This window comes from Dendrobates tinctorius, unplaced genomic scaffold (genome assembly GCF_039654945.1).
Source record: "Dendrobates tinctorius isolate UK_male_01 unplaced genomic scaffold, ASM3965494v1 ptg000083l, whole genome shotgun sequence".
NCBI lineage: Eukaryota > Metazoa > Chordata > Amphibia > Anura > Dendrobatidae > Dendrobates > Dendrobates tinctorius.
In genome coordinates, this window is record NW_027361751.1 from 23,973,045 (window position 1) to 23,991,918 (window position 18,874).

Sequence of the window (18,874 nt, forward strand, 5' to 3'; positions counted from 1 at the left end):
TGAGTGCTACAGGAGCCGGCTCTGCACAAGACTAGGCTGGACCTTGCTCTGATCCATAACTGTTACTCATGTACTGCTGTGAATGATGGGGAGGTCACCCCTATCTGCATTCCTGCAGCACAATCGCTGGGTGTTAAAGGGGGTTGTCCACTACTCAGACAGCTCCCTGTGTTTCCTTCTTGTAACTAACATTCTCCCTACTGGGGCCATTCAGGCAGTGTTGGCTCTCCTAAGGATTGTCATACTGTGCACAGGGATCACGTGCCAGATCAGTCAGCGCTGGCCTCACTCTCCTTCCTCCTGATCTGTCCATGGGCTGAGAAGGCCAGCGCTGATTGTCCCCGCACGTGATCCCTGCAGAAAGTATTACACGATCCCTGGGAGAGCCAACACCACCTGAGTAGAATCGGCAGGGAGTATGTGTTATTTTACAAAAGGGGTAAACCAAGGTAGTTGTGGGGTGGGAATCAAAGTGCTGCAAAAAAAAAATTGGGTGTTGCCCAGTTTTCAATAATGCATGCTATATAACATTTATCCTAAGTACCAAAAAAATCCCCTGTTAATGGGAAATAAATAATAGCATAACTCAGACAACAGTATATATCAACAAAGAACCATATCTCAACTATTAAGTGAAAATTAGGGACCAGAAGAGTTTTAGCAAAAAAAAAATTAAATTTTATTACAAAATAATTAAAAACAAAAACAGAGCATCAATGCTAAAGCAGGCAGTGATAGACATGAATAATAGGTGACATCTAGAGAAAAAATCCAAGTGGAAAGAATAATAATAGAGAGCGTTACTCCCTTAAGGTACTCAATAAAAAGTCTCATCCATATAATATAAATATGATCTAGAAAGCCTTATTCATTAATCTGCCATATTTATGTAGTAGAGATAATGGGGAATATTTCTTTTGCCAAAGAATTTATTAACCAACACTTTAGTGAATTTGTTATATCAGCTAAGGAAGAATACAGAGTCAAAATTGTATAATGTACATACCGCCGTAAACAGTTTTCACCGCATGGAGAATGGATTTCAAAGAGCTGCACCAATCACGTGAACTCGCATAAAGTGGCAAGAGTTGACAGTGAGTATAAATAATTGCCACAATGATAGCCGGCAGAAAAGAATTTTTTTTCCACTATAATGTTCAAAACGAACAGTATAAGCAAACAGTTAGTTGCTCGGCAGAGTAAACCACTTATTAAAGCAAATAAGACTGACCGCAATTTGAAAAGAAAAGTACAAGTAGTAACCTCAGCAACTACTGGCGAAAGTAAGCCATAGAGATAACCAACCTAGGGCAAAGCAAACTATACTCTACTATGCAGAGAAAAAGACCTAATAATAAAAGTTGGACCGGATAACAAATAAGCAATAGAGTACCATAACACTTACATTAAAGTGACTATGTGCTGCCGCTGCCTGCCGCCTCTACGCGCGTTGCGCCTTGGCTTCCTCAGGCTGCATGCGTCTTCTGTCCAGCTGTTTGCACAGTTTCAGTTGCCCTATTGTCTGTGTGATACAGAACTTTCCATTGTACGTCCAGTGTACTAGGCTAATAGAACTAATGCCAAGACTGCATCACGGGGCTCAATAAATCGCATGGCACTTTTCACGTAACTAAAAAGAAATGCACCTCACATGCAGTAAACCCTTCATGACCTTGTAATTTTACTTTGTGCTTTCGTTTTTTGCTCCCCTTCCTCCCAGAGCCATAACTTTTTTTTTTTTTTTTTTCTGGACAAGTTCTTTTGAATGATGCCTTTGATTTTACCACATAGTGTACTGGTGAAAGTGGGGGGGGGGGACTCTAGTTTGGAGCAATTGCAAAATTGTTTACCTATACGGTTAAACTGACCTGGCAATATGATTCCAAACTTGTATAGGTTTTTTAGTAAAGTGTATAAGAGAGGGGGTGGGAAACATTAAGTGCCCGAGTAGACACAGGGGGCAGTGGGTGCTCTAGTCTGGTAGTCTAAAACCACATGGACCAGGGCTCATCCCACTGAATGCCTGCCCTCCTTATTACATGGGCATAATACTACTCGGGACAACATCGGGTCAAGGTAAAAGTGAAGCAATACTTTACTGAACCATGAAATAAACAATAACCTATAGTGCAGTTCCAGCAAAATACCCCAAATTGTGCATATTAGCTTCACCCTTCGGCTGACTCCCTGGGATTAGAGCAGCTCCAACTCGCAGGCTGACTACCCCAACCTGCTTTGATGGGGCCCCCACAGAGAAGGTAATGACAAGCTTATGAAACTGACTCAGAGCAGTCAGTTATGTGGCCACGGGACCTGATTGTCTCAACCTGGATTCTTAAAGATGTCTCTGAGGGCTCAGCTATGGTCAATAGAGCAGATCTGTTTTCTTCTAACTGGGGCTGTAGTCCCCTGAGCTGACATCCTGTTGAATATTCCTGGATGTGGTTTTGTAAAGTGATTCATCTTGCAGAACAATAGAAATTGCTTTTTCTAACCACATCAGTGTTTCATGTGATCACCCATAGGGCAGGTGGGTGGTGAGATGAGTTTAACTGTCATTGTTTGAGTACTTGAGCAATTTGCATTTTTTTTTTCTCCTGTTTTGCAAGTCAACTAGCCACAGGGTCCCATACAATGGCCAATCAACATATTGGTAAACACTGATTGTTCAATGACCCTGCATCCCTGTCTTGCAAAGATAACAGACAATAAGCTGTAGGAGCTGATATGAGACAAACAGCCATTCAAAAATATCAAAAATCAACATTTAAGACTTGTATAAGAAGCTATGGTTCTTGACTAACTGCAAATGGACTGCTGGATAAATAAGGTTAAACGCTGTGTTACAGGGGGAGAGAGCATTTTCTATGTCTCCCCTTTCTTTTTTTTTTTTTTTTTTTTTTTCTCCTTCATGGGCTGGGTGAAGGGCATATGTTTCTGTGCTGCAAGCCAAAGTTTTAATTTATACTATTTTTGGTGTAGATGTGTTTTTTTTTTTTTTTTTTGTTTTTTTTTAAAAAAAAAAAAAAAGCATAATTCAATTTATTTTTTTGCCACCACAACATTGCAATAAAGTGCAGTGACTCTGTAGGGTGGCCAGAGTGGTAGTCCTTTCTGTTGCATGCAGCAGAGTACTCCAGTTGCTGGAGTCTCATCATTCTCCATCACTCCAGCTTCAGGTAACCATGCTCCACAAAGCACTGCAGAGTCAGTACTTTTAAAGCAGTTCAACTTTACTGATAACGTGGGTACTCATCACTTTGGCAGCACAATTCACACAGAGCCGAATATCCTGCACTTTCTCTGCCTTCCGGGCAGATTCCGTTTCCTCTGTATTCTCTCCTTCTGTTCTCCCGGCAATCCCTGCTGTCTCCATAGCCAATCTGTGTATTTCCTGCGTCACCAGCTCCCTGTCAGCCCCTCATCTGGGTCCAATCTGTAAAGGTGCTGGGAGTGCCATCCTAACGACTCCCGCCCCGGTCATAGACATGGATCTTTCCTGGGGATGGCCCTGCTGAGCTGGTGCCTGTCCTGCACTATTCTCAAGCCTGGGGCCCCTTAATACAGTCTGCAGATTATCCCCACAGCCTGCAAAGGTCTCCTATACTGCATGCTTTACCCTTCGCCACAACAGCACCCACTGGAGGTAGCGGATCCGCCCCATAGGAACAGGAAACCTACAGAGATAAAAGGGGGGGGGTTCCGCCTCTCCTCCTCAGTTTTGGTTACCTATTCCTAGGGGAACACCAGGAAGAATCCTACAGAAAGCATACCTGGGCCAAGGCATGCAGCCTGTGCAGTTTCTGTGGAACGGCAGGGGCTACAGTCCAGAAGCAGCGTTGGGAGAGTTTCCATTAGCCGGCTCCCCCCTCATCTGGTGGATGGATAAGAGTGATGGCCGGGTCTGGGGAGGGCCGCCCGATCTCACTCAGGAGCACACCGGGTGGGTTGCATGGAGCGTCGTGGCGGCTTGGGGACCATGGAGGAGCCGCCGCAGTGGAAGCGGTAAGAGTGCCAGTGGCGCAAAGGAAAAAAAAATTGCAGCTTTCTGGGATGCGGCCCCCAGTGTACAAAGCGGGGCCTGCGCATGCGCCGCCCGACGTAGAGGCTCCAGCCCCAGAAGCAATGGGTGAACTTCCGGGGCATAATGGCAGAGGTGCAAGGTGCCCACAAGCGCTACTGCGCAGGTGCGAAGCGGCGCAACTGACCCGGAACAAGAGGAGAACTTCCGGGTCAGGGGATCAGAGGAAAAAAAACGCCCTATTTAAACGAATGCCGCAGAGGGGTCGGCGGTGAAACATGTCATCCCCAGGAGATTCGCATCCTCCAGCAGGGGACTCTGCGGGTGGTGGCACCTCCCGAGACCGCTCCGGCAGAGGATCCACTGACACCACTCGCAGAAGTGACACAGGAGCCAGGACTGCACCTCAGCCATCCGACCCGTTACCGTAAGCTTCACTGGGCGAGTGTGCAAAAACTCTGCCTATCAAGCGGACACCCCTTTTTTCGCCATGTCTCACCCCTCTTTCCAGGCTAAGTAAAATCGAAACACAAAGAATGCGCTTTATGAGCTCAGTCTCTCCCTGACTCCTACCCCCAAAAACTTTGTAAACCATGTATTAGGGAGACCAGACAGGGAGCTGCGTTGTCATCTAAGGACATACAGACCATCATTAGAGAGGAACTACAGGCGACCGCCCGTGCTACCCTCAGAGGGTAGGGGCAAAAAACAAGTGACCCTCAGCTCCGATTCGGAGGAACAAGAGAGCCTCAGACTCCTCACTCATGACATCATCATCATCGTCAGAAATTGAGGGACGATCATGTTTTCCCCTGGATAGTGTTGATAACTTGGTTAAATTTGTAAGAAACACTATGGGGTGTGAGGAGACTAAGAGCGCTCAAACCACGCAGGATATAATGTTTGCGGGTTTCGCAGAAAGAAAAGAGAGCTTTTTCGGTAATACCGGCAATTAAGGCCCTGATAAAGAGAGAATGGGAGAAACAAGATCAGAGAAGTTTCCTCCCATCGGCCTCAAAAAGAAAATATCCATTTAGTGACGATGAGCTACTAAAATGGACGAAAATTCCTAAGGTTGACGCTGCTGTAGCCTCCACCTCTAAACATTTACTATCCCGGTAGAGGATGCGGGCCTACTGTCCGACCCACTAGACCGAAAAGCGGAATCATCACTAAAAAGGTCATGGGAGGCAACTACGGGCATTTTTAAGCCAGCACATGCACCGCCAGATAAGTTCTCGTATGGTTGGACCAGTTAGACTAACAGAGTGAGCAGAAAGTGTCCAGGGAAAAACTGCGTGCCGCTATCCCATTAATTAGAGGAGCAGCAGCCTTCATGGCCGATGCAGACGCCTAGCGGCAAGATCGGCGGGTCTTGTGAACAGCGCCAGGCGGGCACTATGGATGAAAAGCTGTGCGTCCCCCTTCCAATCAAAATCTAAGGCTAGTTTCACACTAGCGTTTATTCCACGCAGCGCATGGCGCAGCTAAGCCCCCGCCCCCTGCCGGCTCCCTGCCCGCCCCATCCGGTCATCGTCGCCTACTATCGCACATGGACGCATGCGTTCTGCGCACCCTATCTTTAGCATAGGGTGTGCAGATCGTGCGCTGCGCACTCTTGAAGGTGCGCCGAACGCAGCATGTTGTATTTCGGTGCGCTCGGCGCACCTTCAAAAGTGCGCAGCGCATGCCAAAATCCTACTAGCGCACAATCTGCGCACCCTATTCTAAAGATGGGGTGTGCAGATCGCATGCGTCCATGTGCGATAGTAGGTGGCGATGACCTGATGGTGGGGGCGGGGCTTAGCGGCGCCGTGCCCTGCATGGAATAAACGCTAGTGTGAAACTAGCCTAAGATATGCACAATCCCGTGCGAGGGTGAGTTCCTCTTTGGGAAAGGCCTAGACAATATACTCGCTAAAGAAAATAAGGCTTTCCCTGACTCTTCTATCCTTTTCTACAGGAGAGCCTTTAAAAGGCGGCCGTTTGGGAAGAGAAGGCAAACGGAAAGATCAACGAGATGGGCCACAAAGGAAGAGAAGCAAAAGGGTACCATGTTTAGAGGTTCAGAATTCCGAAAAGAGAATAAATACTGAACATCCAGTCCCCCCAGTAGGGGGTAGACTAACTTTTTGCTCCAAAATGGGAAGCAATAACATCGAGTTCGTGGATTTTAAATATAGTCAAAGAAGGAATTAAAATAGAATTCCTTCATATTCCCCACGACTCACTTATTATAACCTCCCTTAACGCACCAATACAACAAAAAGCCCTCGAAATAGAAATTCGGAGTCGACTATCTAAGAGGAACTTAGAGTCCCAAAAGGACAAGAGGGTTCTACTCTCCTTTATTTTATTGATTCCCAAACCCCATGGTACGTTTAGAAAAATCATAAACCTGAAAGAACTAAATGCGCTTATTAAGAAATTATAAATTTAAAATGGAATCGATCAGGTCCACCATTAGGCTTCTCTTTCCGAACTGTGTAGTGGCAGGTATTGACCTAAAAGATGCTTCCTATGATCTCCCTATTCATGACAGATACCAAAGGTACCTAATGGTCGCAGTAGCATTCAAAGGCGAGATCCGTTACTTTCAGTATACGGCCATGCCCTTCGGTCTCTCTACAGCACCGAGTATCTTCACCAAAGTGATGTTGGAGGTGATGGCCTTCGCCAAAAAGACACTTGGATTGTGCCTTACCTAGATGACTTCTTAGTTATTGGGAACTCTATCGCCCAGTGTGCTAAACGGGTGGTTGATAGTCTCATCTTTGCAGGATCATCAACTTCCAGAAATCCAGACTTGTCCCACTCTCCATCCAGACGTTTTTAGGGTTCCAGTTAGACTCTACGGCCCAGAGGTGTTTACTTCCTCAGGTAAAAATTGTGCTCATTAAAGATAAGGTTAGAGCAGCAATGGACAGACCATGCATGTCCTTGAGAGGCAATGTCGCTATTGGGGTCGCTCACCTCTTGTACCCCGGCAGTTCAGTGGGCCCAATATCACATCCGCACACTGCAACATCACATTCTCCAAGAGGAAAGACGGCTTGGCGGTCACCTCGAACAAGATAACCCTATCCCAGGAAGTCTTGACGTCTCTAATGTGGTGGCTAGATAGTAACCATTTGTCCGCAGGAGTTCCATGGGTAATATCACCATCCCATACTCTAACCACCGACGCTAGCCCCATGGCTGGGGAGCCCATATGGGGAATAGCTACTGTCAGGGAAGATGGCGTAAGGAGGAATTACAATATTCGTCTAACCTAAAAGAGCTGACGGCAGTAGATTATGCATTACATCATTTTCTTCCTCAGCTCCAGCAGAAGCATGTCCAGATCTGACAACACCTCCACAGTGGTGTATTTAAACAGACAGGGAGGTACTCGATCAGAGACTGTCTTCTGCAGCAAAAATCTTAAGCTTGGCCGAAAATTACTTGTTGTCCCTTTCTGCCCTCCACATCAAGGGAAAGAACAACCAAGAAGCGGACATCTTGAGCTGCACTTCGGCAGGGGGAGTGGCACCTCAATCAGCGTGTCTTCAAGGGCATAATAGCTCTATGGGGGCAGCCTCAAGTAGACCTCTTTGCCACGAAAGAGAACAGACAAGTAAAAAGATTTGCCTCCCTGTCCTTGACGGATCATCCAGACATACTAGTCACCCTGCAGGCCCCATGGAAATTTGACCTAGCATATGCCTTCCCTCCGATAATCCTTCTACCACAGGTCATTCGGAAGATCAGAGAGGACAAGGCGAGGATAATTTTAATAGCACCGTTCTGGCTCAAGAGACCATGGTTCTCATGGCTACGAACCATGTCTATATCGGATCCTTGGGTCCTCCCTTCGATCCCCAACCTACTCTCCCAAGGACCTTTTTTCCACCCCCAGGTGGACAGCCTACACTTGACGGCGTGGAATTTGAGAGGCAGCTACTAATGTCAAGAGGGTTTTCCGAAACACTAATTGCTATGCTCCTACAGAGCAGGAAGCAGTCTACTACCCAAAATATGGAGAAAATTCCCGCAGTTCCATACAACCTCTCATTTCACAGAAATTCCGATTGTAGAAATTCCAGGATGGGCACAAAAAGGAAAAGAACTGGGTTTGGCAGTAAATACATTGAAAGTCCATGTGTCCACATTAGGGGCACTTTACGGCCATAATATAGCAGGGAACAAATGAGTGTCCCGATTTATTACAGCTTGTGAACGAATGACCCCTGTTCACATACCTAGAATCCCACCTTGGGACCTAAACTTGGTCCTAGACTCCTTTACGGGAGCCCCTTTTGAATCAATAGACACTATCTCCAAAATTACTGGTCACTCAAAACGGCCCTCTTAGTAGCACTAACATCAGCTAGGAGAGTTAGCAACATTCAAGCCCTATCCATAGATCCACCCTTCTTACAGATATCCAGATAGGTTGGTTTTAAAACCAGACCCCTCATACATTCCTAAGCTATCAGCAAAATTCCATAGACCACAAGAAATGCTTCTCCCCACTTTCTTCAGGGACCCCTCCACTCCAGAAGAACAAAAACTTCACTCCCTAGACGTTAGGAGAACTGTCTTAAAATACATCGAAAGATCCAGGAGCTGGAGGAAGTGTAGGGCTTTGTTCATATCTTTCCAGGGCTGTAAAAAGGGGTACAGAGTCACGAAGAGCACCTTATCCTGATGGATCAGGGATGCCATCCGATTAGCTTACTCCACGAGAAATGAAAATCCTCCGGAGAGCATCAGAGCACATTCTACTAGAGCAATGGCATCATCTTGGGCCAAGAGGGGAGACATTCCAATCGAAGCCACATGTAAGGCAGCAATTTGGTCAACACCTTCTACCTTCTATAATCACTATAGACTTGGCCTCTCATCAACTTCCGACCTAAGCTTTGGTAGGACGGTCCTTGGCACGGTGGTCCCACCCAGGTGATGGTCTCTGGAATCTCTCCAGTGGGTGCTGTTGTGGCGAAGGGTAAAAAGCCTGATTACTTACCAGTAATGCTTTTTAATGAGTCCACGACAGCATCCGCTCACTTCCTTCCCTATGAAGATAATAACAATAGATGCGCTCCATTAATATGTGGTGTATTTCTTAAATGTACAGTAAATAAGTTACTTAAAATACAAGAACGCTGCCTAACCATTGGCAGTCCTCCTGGTACTCTGAAATACAACTGAGGAGGAGAGGCGGACTACCCCCTTTTCTCTCTGTAGGTTTCCTGTTCCTATGGGGCGGGTCTGCTACCTCCAGTGGGTGCTATCGTGGTCTCATTAAAAGAGCATTAACGGTAAGTAATCCGGCTATCCTGCCCTTGAGCAGCCTGCCCAGGATACTTCCCGATTGGAGCCAGAAGCCTATCTATACTTCCCTACTGTTCCCATCCATTTAGTTAACCACTGTGCTGCATGTATTCTACTATCCCTCTATACCAGTGGTCCCCAACCTTTCTGACCTTGAGAGCCACATCCAGCTCCAGCCCCTTCAAAGTAGCGTCAACCAAAGCCCCCCATTACAAGTATAGTGATAAAACAGCTTTTCCACAGAAATCACTCCAAAGCAATACACTGAGATCCAGGGGTTCCCACAATACCCCCATTCAGTATTCTCCCAACACAGTCACATCCAGCTTTGAGCGCCTCCTCTAACAGGTAGTATCATCCTCCAGCGTAACATACCTAAAACATCTCGAAACCTCTAAGACCAGTAAATGTGCTTCCAGATCTGCACTTCTGTGCAGGGCTACTCACAAAATTCACCATTTTGAGATGTATTCTTCATACCTGTTTTGCTAGACCTGGAGCTAATGCTCCAAGCTGGCAGACAATTCATGGGACCGCAAGCCACATGTGGCTCCCAAGCTACACGTTGGGGACCCCTGCTCTATGCTATTCTTTCCCTTAACTCTATAATGCCCCCTCTACTCTAACCCCTATGGCTCTATGCTAAGATCCTATCTTAACCCTATGGGTATGTGCACACGTTGCAGACTTGCCTGTGGAATTTTCTGCACAGAATCTGCATCTCTTGGCAGAAATGCAGGTAAAAATCCACGTGGATTTGATGCTTTTTTGATGTGTATTTTTCATGCGTTTTTGTAAGCTAAATAAAGATGTTTAACCAAATTGATGTCATTTATTGGCCAACCTCTTTTACATTCTCCATTGAATGATGTTTACACACGGAGAAAAAAAATCTGCATTAGGCCGGGGTCACACTTGCAAGAAACTCGTACGCGTCTCGCACCTCAATACTCAGCACTGCCACCGACACTCAGACTGGAGCATTTAGCTGCATAGAAATGCTTGGAGCCGCACACTCCTTTCCCAGGTGCCGGCAGCAGTTTCAGGTATTGAAATGTGAGACTCGTGCGAGTTTCTCACAGGTGTGACCCCAGCCTTAAAGGGAATCTGTCACCTCTTTCGGCAATGAGCTGCCGGCACTGCCATCAGGGGCTCATCTACAGCATTCTGTAATGCTGTAGATAAGCCCCTGATGTAACCTGAAAGAAAAACTAGATTATACTCACTCGGGGGTCCGGTCTGGCGCCTCCCATCTCCTAGCGATGACGTCCTCCTTCTTACTTCTGCCGTGACTCCTTTGCAGGCGTACTATATCTGCCCTGTTGAGGGCAGAGTACTGCAGTGTGCAGGCGCTGGGAAAGGTCAGAGGTCTGGCGCCTGGACTAGGTGAGTATGTACTTTATTTTATATTTTGTATGTTCTGTTTTTTTTCTTAAACACTACTGAACACATGCATTGTCTGATAGGACTACTTTCCCATCATCGACAATGCTTTCACTGAGTATTCGTTGTCGGATGGGAGCAGTAGTTTCATCAGACAATGTCTGCTTACACAGACATGCACATACATGTAGACATTCCGCCTACACACTTCCCTCCTATCGATCTGCAGCGTTTCTTGCAGCAAATCCGCAGATCTTTTTTACACCTGCGGTTTTGTTTTGCTGCGGATGGGCCTGATTCAATGGAAGTCAGTGGATGCAGAAACGCTGCAGATCCGCAAAAAAAATTGACATGCTGCGGAAAATAAAGCGCTGCTCATCTGCGCATTTTTCAGTAGCATGTGCACAGCAATTCTTAAATTCATAGATTAACATTGGCTGTGCACTACACTGCGGATTTGATACAATTCCATGCATCCAAAAACACTGCGGATCCACAACGTGTGCGCACAGCCTTATTCTATGCAGTACACAATACAGGAACACAGTACATTTGCATTACAGTACATAACACAGGGCTTGGCGTCAGAGCCTATATCAGTGACACTGCCTTTGAGACACCTATACTTCCAAGGGCCTGAACCCTTCTTATTTTTTTTTTTTTTTGTGGCAAACTAAGGCATACTTATTGTCATCGCTTATGATTCCAGCACACTCGGTGAGGACTGTCTGGATGTCACCGGACTGCAGTCTGTGACTGATTGGAACAGTGCATCATTGTATGTCTTGCCCTCTCCTGCATCCAGGGCTGACTTGCATAAAATTTTCCTTATTAAAAAGCACAGGTTTAATGCCAAACCTCCAAGGTTGTGTTGTGTAACAGTATTTATTTCAAATTGACTTCCCGTCTTGTCATTCTGTGGAAGAATGGCCGTGTACCGGGTCATAACACTTCTGTGGATGAAGGTAAACTTCAGAAGCAATCACCTTACCGTGGGACACGCTCCTTCTCTATATTTCAATCTGCTCTGATAAATGGCTGCCCTCTCTGGAATAGAAATGCCTCTTCTGTAAAGTCAATCACTTTAAGTCTTATGAATTTGCTAAAGAGGGAACCTGAACCAGTAAGCGTCCCATCGCTGAAGACTCGGCACATATCACGTGTGTCCTAGATATTGGTGAGAATGCAGCTAACACTTCCCGAATCACAAGCTGCCCGGCATTGCCAACTGCAAGCCACGTGGCCAGCACGACTGGAGAGGAATTGCAGGCTAGCAATCGTAAGTACTCTTCAATCATTTTAATAATGTATTGCTTTAGTTCTAAATTGTTGTGCTATTACTAGATAACTGATTTTAAGGGATTGTCTAAGACTTGGATATGGCTGGCATCACCATAGAATTGAGTCACTGGTAAGCAATTGTGGGGGTCCAAAAAATGGCCACCCTTACTGATTAGCTGTTAGCAGGTCCAGCTGTAGTCGGGCATATAGGGGGAACAGCACAGCTCCGTAGACGGTGTACTGGTCGGTCTCTAGTGTATCATCTGGGCTGCAATATGCAAACTGAGAAAAGATGCACCAAGTGTTTCCAGGGAAGATAAAACATCTGAAGAGCAGTGACAGGTGTTTGGTGTGTTAGTATAAAAAGAGGGGGACATGAAATGTACAATCACGAACTATTTTCTTACAGGAAGAAAAATCCAGATACAGCGGAGATGGCGTTGTGACTCTTTCAGAAAGCAGTGCCTCCATGAAGATAATAGACCTCCTCACTCTTCAGTATCTCTTATGACCATGGTATGCTCACATTTCTATGTAGGACAGCAGAGTTCTTACTGTAATTTATCTTGTGTTTTATCAAAAGCGTTTGCTAGCTTCTATTCTTTCCTTCAGGGCAACAGAGACCTGAAGAGAAAAGCACTTTACACGCTTCAAGGATTTGTATCGTTTACAAAATCAGACGAGGCACCTGATTGGGGACAGTCCCTTAAATTCCATTAGCTCAGATCATCTTTCTGGTCAAATCCTGTGTGTCCCCCCCCCCCCCAATTCTTCATCCTCATACCTATACCCTAACCCCTTAATACTTACTCGGTGTCACACTGTACTCTGCCATTTGTGCAACTCTGTCATGAGATCATTATCCACCTCAATTTGCTACCCAACATGCCGAAGTGAACTTCTGTCTTGCTCAACACCAAATTTTTTTTTTTTTTTTCCCATGTTATAGTTATGTATTAATAAAGATCTATTTAAAGCAAATTGTGTGTGTGTGGTAATCTTTTAGCTGCCTAGTAGTCATTATCCATAATGTGGTTCTCCATATGTAAAGGTTGTTGCCTGTTTTGCTGTCTAATTTTACAATGTGCGCTCACTGAGTATTCACATATCATCATGTAGGAAATGACTGGCTCCGGACAGGCCTCCCTATCAAGAAGTAGACAAATATAGCATGTTCGTGTTGGAAGGGACCTCCAAGGTCAAGTTACCCGCAGTGTACGTTAAGATACCAGTGCACTGGTGCAAGGAGCTGGTAACCAAGGTCAACATTGGGCTTCTAAGCGGCACTTAGAAACCCGATGTGTACCTTGGTTACCAGGCTCCAGCTTGCTGATTGCTGGTCTCCTGCTTGCCACACGCAGCAATGCGTGCTGGCCCGCGGGAGACCAACGATTGAAAAAAAATGTCCTGGCCATCAAGGACTATCGGTGATACCCGGCAGGGGGCCGGTCGCTGATAAGTGTCACACACAGCGGTCTCGCTGGTGAGGTCGCTGTTATGTCACAAAAGTGACTCGGCAGTGATCTCGCTAGTGAGATTGCTGTGTGTGACGGGGGCTTTAGCCTTTAGCCTTTATTTTTTTTTTTTTTTTTTTTTGCAAGCTAAGGGTTCTTTTACATTTGCTTGTTTTTGCAGCCCCCACAGATTTCTATGGGGCGGCAAAAATTCATCGGAGCACCTTGCAGGGTGTGTGTGTGTGTGTGTGTGTGTGTGTGTGTGTGTGTGTGTGTGTGTGTGTGTATATATATATATATATAAATAAATATATGAGCTTGCTCGATATGTTTCATGGCTTACGGACACGGGCCGCAATAGATTTCAATGGTGCCGCAAAAAAGGTGGCATGACTTTACAGTATGCCATATTTGTGTGGGGTTTTTTTTTTTTTTTTTTTGCGCGGGAGACCATGAAAATCACAGCAATACAGCCCGCATAACCAGCCACAGAAAACCCTAAGTGTAAGGCTGTGTGCCCACGTAGCGTTTTTTAAGCGTTTCTGCAGCGCTTTTAGACAAGCGATTCTGCTGCAGAAACGCTTAAAAGCATCCAATTGATTTTTAATGAAAAACGCACATGTTGTGCCAATGGTGCGTTTTTAACTGCTGCTGAAACGCTTAGCGATTAAACGCAGCATGTTCACTAATTTTGCGGAATCTCACGTGATTCCGCATACCATCAATTATATTGACAAACGCTTACAAAAGCGCGTCAAAACGCATGCGTCTTCCATTGAACAGGGTGTGCGATTCTGCTTCAGAATCGCTACGTGGGCACATAGCCTAAGGGTATGCGCACACGTGTTGCGGATTTTGCTAAATCCACAGGTGAAATGACCTACATTTTAACTACCTGATTTAGTGCAGATTTACTGAGGATTTCCCCTGCGTCTTTACACCTGCCGATTTCTATAATGGAGCAGGTGTTGAAACGCTGCAGAATCCGCACAAAGAATTGACATGCTGCGGATTAAAATCCGTAACAAATCTGCGCGGAGAAATCTGCAGCATGTGCACAGCGTTTTTGGATTTACGTAGAATAGAATGGTACTGTACAATGCAGCCAAATCTGCTGTGGATTCGCAGCAGAATCCGCAACGTGTGCACAGACCCTCAAAAAAGCCTAAACATCCCCAGATTGTTTAACCATTCCACGTAGGACATACTTTGCCACTCACCATCTTGGTAGCTCTTGGTTGAACTTGCCCTAGTTTTTTTCAAATTTTTTTTTTTTTTTTTTTTTTTTTTTTTTTTTTTCCCCCTTACTGACTGGATAGTACATTATCGGTTGGTATCCCCTGCTTTGAGGTGGGCTCCGGTGGTGAGCCCACCTAAAAGCTGTAGCAGTCAGCTGTTATAAACTGATGTGCCCACAATAGGCGCGGGCGAAGTCGCAATCCGCCCACACCTATTAACTAGTTAAATCCTGTTGTCAAACACTGACAGCGGGCATTTAACTGGTACTTCCGGTGCCCGGCCCGAAATAAGCGCATCGCCGACCTCGTCACATGAGCGGGGGGTCAGCGACGTGTTACCATGAAAAACCACAGGTCTCATAGAAACCTCTATGGTTGTTGCTGGCAGATTACTATGAGCGCCACCCTGTGGTCAGCGCTCATAGCAATTCTGTATTTCTGCAACATATAGTGGAAATGGAGGCTATTGATGCCAAAAGTAAAAAGTTTAAAAATTAAAAAAAAGTTTAAATCAACCCCTTTCGCCCCAATCAAAATAAAACTATAAAAAAATTAAACCTACACATATTTGGTATTGCCGTGTTCAGATTCGTCCGATCTATCAATAAAAAAAATTAGCGATTGGGTTAAATGGCGTAACGAGAAAAAAATCAAAACACCAGTATTACTTTTTTTTGGTTGCTGTGACATTGCATTAAAATGCAATAACGTGTGATCAAAAGTGGTATCATTAAATGTTAGCTCGGCACGCAAAAAATAAGCCCTCACCCAACCTGAAATCACGAAAAATGGAGACGCTACGGCTCTTGGAAAATTTTTTTTTTAAAGCAAACTTTGGAATTTTTTTTTTTCTTTTCTCCCGTTTTCGAGTACACCACATGGTGTCGCTCAAAAGTACAACTCATCCTGCAAAAAAAATAAGCCCTCATATGGCCATATTGATGGAAAAATAAAGTTATGGCTATGGAAAGAAGGGGAGCACAAAAATGAGAAGCTCTGGTCATGGGGTTAAATGTGGTGCCCAGAATTGGATACAGTATTCCAGATGAGGCCTGAGCAAAGAGATGTAGAGGGGGATAATTACTTCATATGATCTAGACGCTATGCTTCTCTTAATACATGCCAGAATTGTTTCTTACTGACTCATGTGCAGTCTCTGATCTATTGGTATACCCAAGTCTTTTCACACGTGCTGTTGCTTAGTTCTAGTCCTCCCATTCTACAGATGTAACTTATGTTTCTTGCCCAGATGTAGAGTCTTGCATTTCTCCCTGTTAAATACCATTCTGTTAGTCGCTGACCATTGTTCAAGCCTAGCCAGAGCCGTATGAATCTTTTCCCTGTCTTCTCTAGTGTTAGCAATCCCTTCTAGCTTTGCATCGTCCGCAAATTTTGATTAGTTTACCTTCAGTTCCCTTATCTAGATCATTTATAAAAATGTTGAACACTGGGGCAAGAGCCTTGTGGTAGCTCTCATGAAACACTCTTCCGATTAGATGTCCAACCATTTATTACCACTCTTTGAGTGCGATCACTGAGCCCGTTATGAATCTACCTAACCGCAGACTTGTCAATACCATACTTGGACTTTTATTTATTTTTTTTTTTTTTCGATACAGCTGAGCTGGTTACATTACAAAGGCGGTCTCTTCTCAGAACTGTCAAGTTTGCGATATGGTCTTTCCCCACACTGACTGCTGTAAGATTAAAGCTGAAGATGTTAGTAATTTCTGCTGTAATTATAGGCATCTCTGCTGTGAGACCTGTCCATCAGCCTCCTCGAACTGGACAACTGCTCTTCTGTTGGTGGAGGCTGACGTCTGGTCACATGCTCCTCCATGAGTAGCCATTGTATGGATATGTGCTGGTCAATGTGTGAAGAAAGCTGCACAAAGGAGAAAGTGGCAATTGGCCAGGAAGCGCTTCTTCCCCCTCCTGTCAGCTGGCTAAGGACCACAAAGTTGAATGTTCTGGGAAAACAAAATATTCAGGATTGAGAGTCCTCAGTAGTTGATACCTTTTAATGGCTAACTGAAAAGATGGTAATACATTGCAAGCTTTCGAGACTACTCAGGTCTCTTCATCAGGCTACACTAATACAAAATCTGAAGTCACATATTTATGCACAATACAGCCTAGAAAAAATGCAATAGATAAGACAAGTGACGTGAAGCAGAACTATCAATTCATTTGGCAAAACATTGGCAACTGGCAACATTGGCAAAACAATGGCAAAACATTTCTGTATCCCTGATCACAGCAGCATGGATATGAAATTACTGGTATTGAAAGGTAACTTCACATCTCAGAGAGAGAGACGAGTTTGGGAGTACAAATTTATGACGAACTTTGACACTCTCAGTGCTGGAATGAATGTGTCGCATGGATTTATGTCTTTTTACATCAATTAAGGAATTTCCTTTTAAAACCTTGCGGGGCAACACAGAACTAGACCCCAATCAGAGGACCATAAAACATCCAGACTCCTTATCTATGAACTGGTCCAATGTTTATGTTTCTCCCTCTCCCATATTGATAGTTCTGCTTCACTTCACTTGTCTTATCTATTGCATTTTTTCTAGGCTGTATTGTGCATAAATATGTGACTTCAGATTTTGTATTAGTCTAGCCTGATGAAGAGACCTGAGTAGTCTCGAAAGCTTGCAATGTATTACCATCTTTTCAGTTAGCCATTAAAAGGTATCAACTACTGAGGACTCTCAATCCTGAATATTTTTCTATCCACTGGCTAACACGGTACAAAGATATACATCTTTCCTGGGAAAACAAAGGTCATGTAAAAGCCAAATAGCAAAATGTTTAATGAAACCCAATTGCAATTTTTTTTCAGCCTGAAATGTGTACATTTTAAGTTTAAAATGGATAATCTATTTCTTCAGCTCTACGTGAGGACCAGTCTAACTGTCGTAAACTAGTGACAGGACCTCCAAGCTGTGTAAGAAGACGCTACTCGGAAAAGTGCCTGAGTTTTACCGCAGGATATAAAACCACTGGTCAGTGTCCTACATGGACCAGAATATGGTGCAAGCATGGGGGACAAAACAACCCTCTACACTGCTCAAACCTCATCTTATGGTCAGAGAAAATGATCTGTGTGATCCAACTGCACATCCATTTCACTAGCTCAAGCCAGAATTAATAAAACGCACCAAGAAAGATTTGGCGGAAGATGCTGAGCTCCTGGTCACGTCTGAGCTCTAGACAGTCACGATCTGCAAATAATAAAAATAACTCTGTCTATGACCTGCTCCTATTGCTTTTTAAGCCTATAAAGTGTGGGTGGCTATTTAGCAGTCTATTTCTTTAAATAGTGGACAAAGCATAATGGCACCAGATAAATAATACCATAAAACTGTGTAAAAGCATTACACCTATAGCAGCCAGATACACAGTACTTTGTAGCATCCAGATAAGGCTCGGAAGCACTTTAGAAGTTTTGTATATGAATCGTCTGTTTATTATTTTATAGATGCAATTTGGCGGGAAAGAAAAAGTAAATCGCAGGCAGAGCTAAATTAATGACGTATCGTAGGTTATCGGTGGGCATCTGACCGTTTCTGCAGCTCCACCTCCATATCATTAGATGGGGCTGCATTGCAATAATAAGCACCACTCACTTCTGTATGGGCTGCTGGCCGGGAAAGATATTAAATGGGTCACCACTTTTTTTTTTTTTTTTTTTTCTCTTTCTTTCCTTTAGCTGTTTTTAGATATTTCTGCAAATTTGATGTTTCTTCTCTGCAGAGTATTGTGCGCTGTGATGAAGATGAGGCCCACGTGGCGTCTGTATACTGCACTGTCTGCGCAACTCATCTGTGTGCCGACTGCTCCCTGCACACCCACTCCACAAAGACACTAGCCAAACACAGACGTGTCCCCTTGGCTGACAAACCTTATGAGAAGACCCTCTGCACCCAACATCAGGTTCACGCCATAGAGTTTGTGTGCTTAGAAGATGGCTGCCAGACCAGTCCATTGATGTGCTGTGTCTGCAAAGAGTATGGAAAACATCAGGGCCACAAGGTAACCTGAGCTTACCGGGATGGATTTTATGTGACGTTGATACCTGGAGGGAATATGCTAATAATATCAGAAATTGAGCAGAGCATAGATGGCTAGATCCAATACAGTGACTAATGGGGAGACCTCCAAACATCATG

At 44.7% G+C, this 18,874-nt stretch overlaps 1 protein-coding gene across 1 annotated transcript in view; it reads left to right on the forward strand.

Moving 5' to 3' along the window:
• Window positions 1–18,874, forward strand: part of TRIM23 (tripartite motif containing 23) — a 66,383-nt gene that overhangs the window by 20,548 nt on the left and 26,961 nt on the right. The window contains exon 4 of the mRNA XM_073584231.1: window positions 18,459–18,737. Coding sequence (XP_073440332.1) covers window positions 18,459–18,737 — 279 coding nt within the window. The remainder of the gene's footprint in view (window positions 1–18,458; window positions 18,738–18,874) is intronic.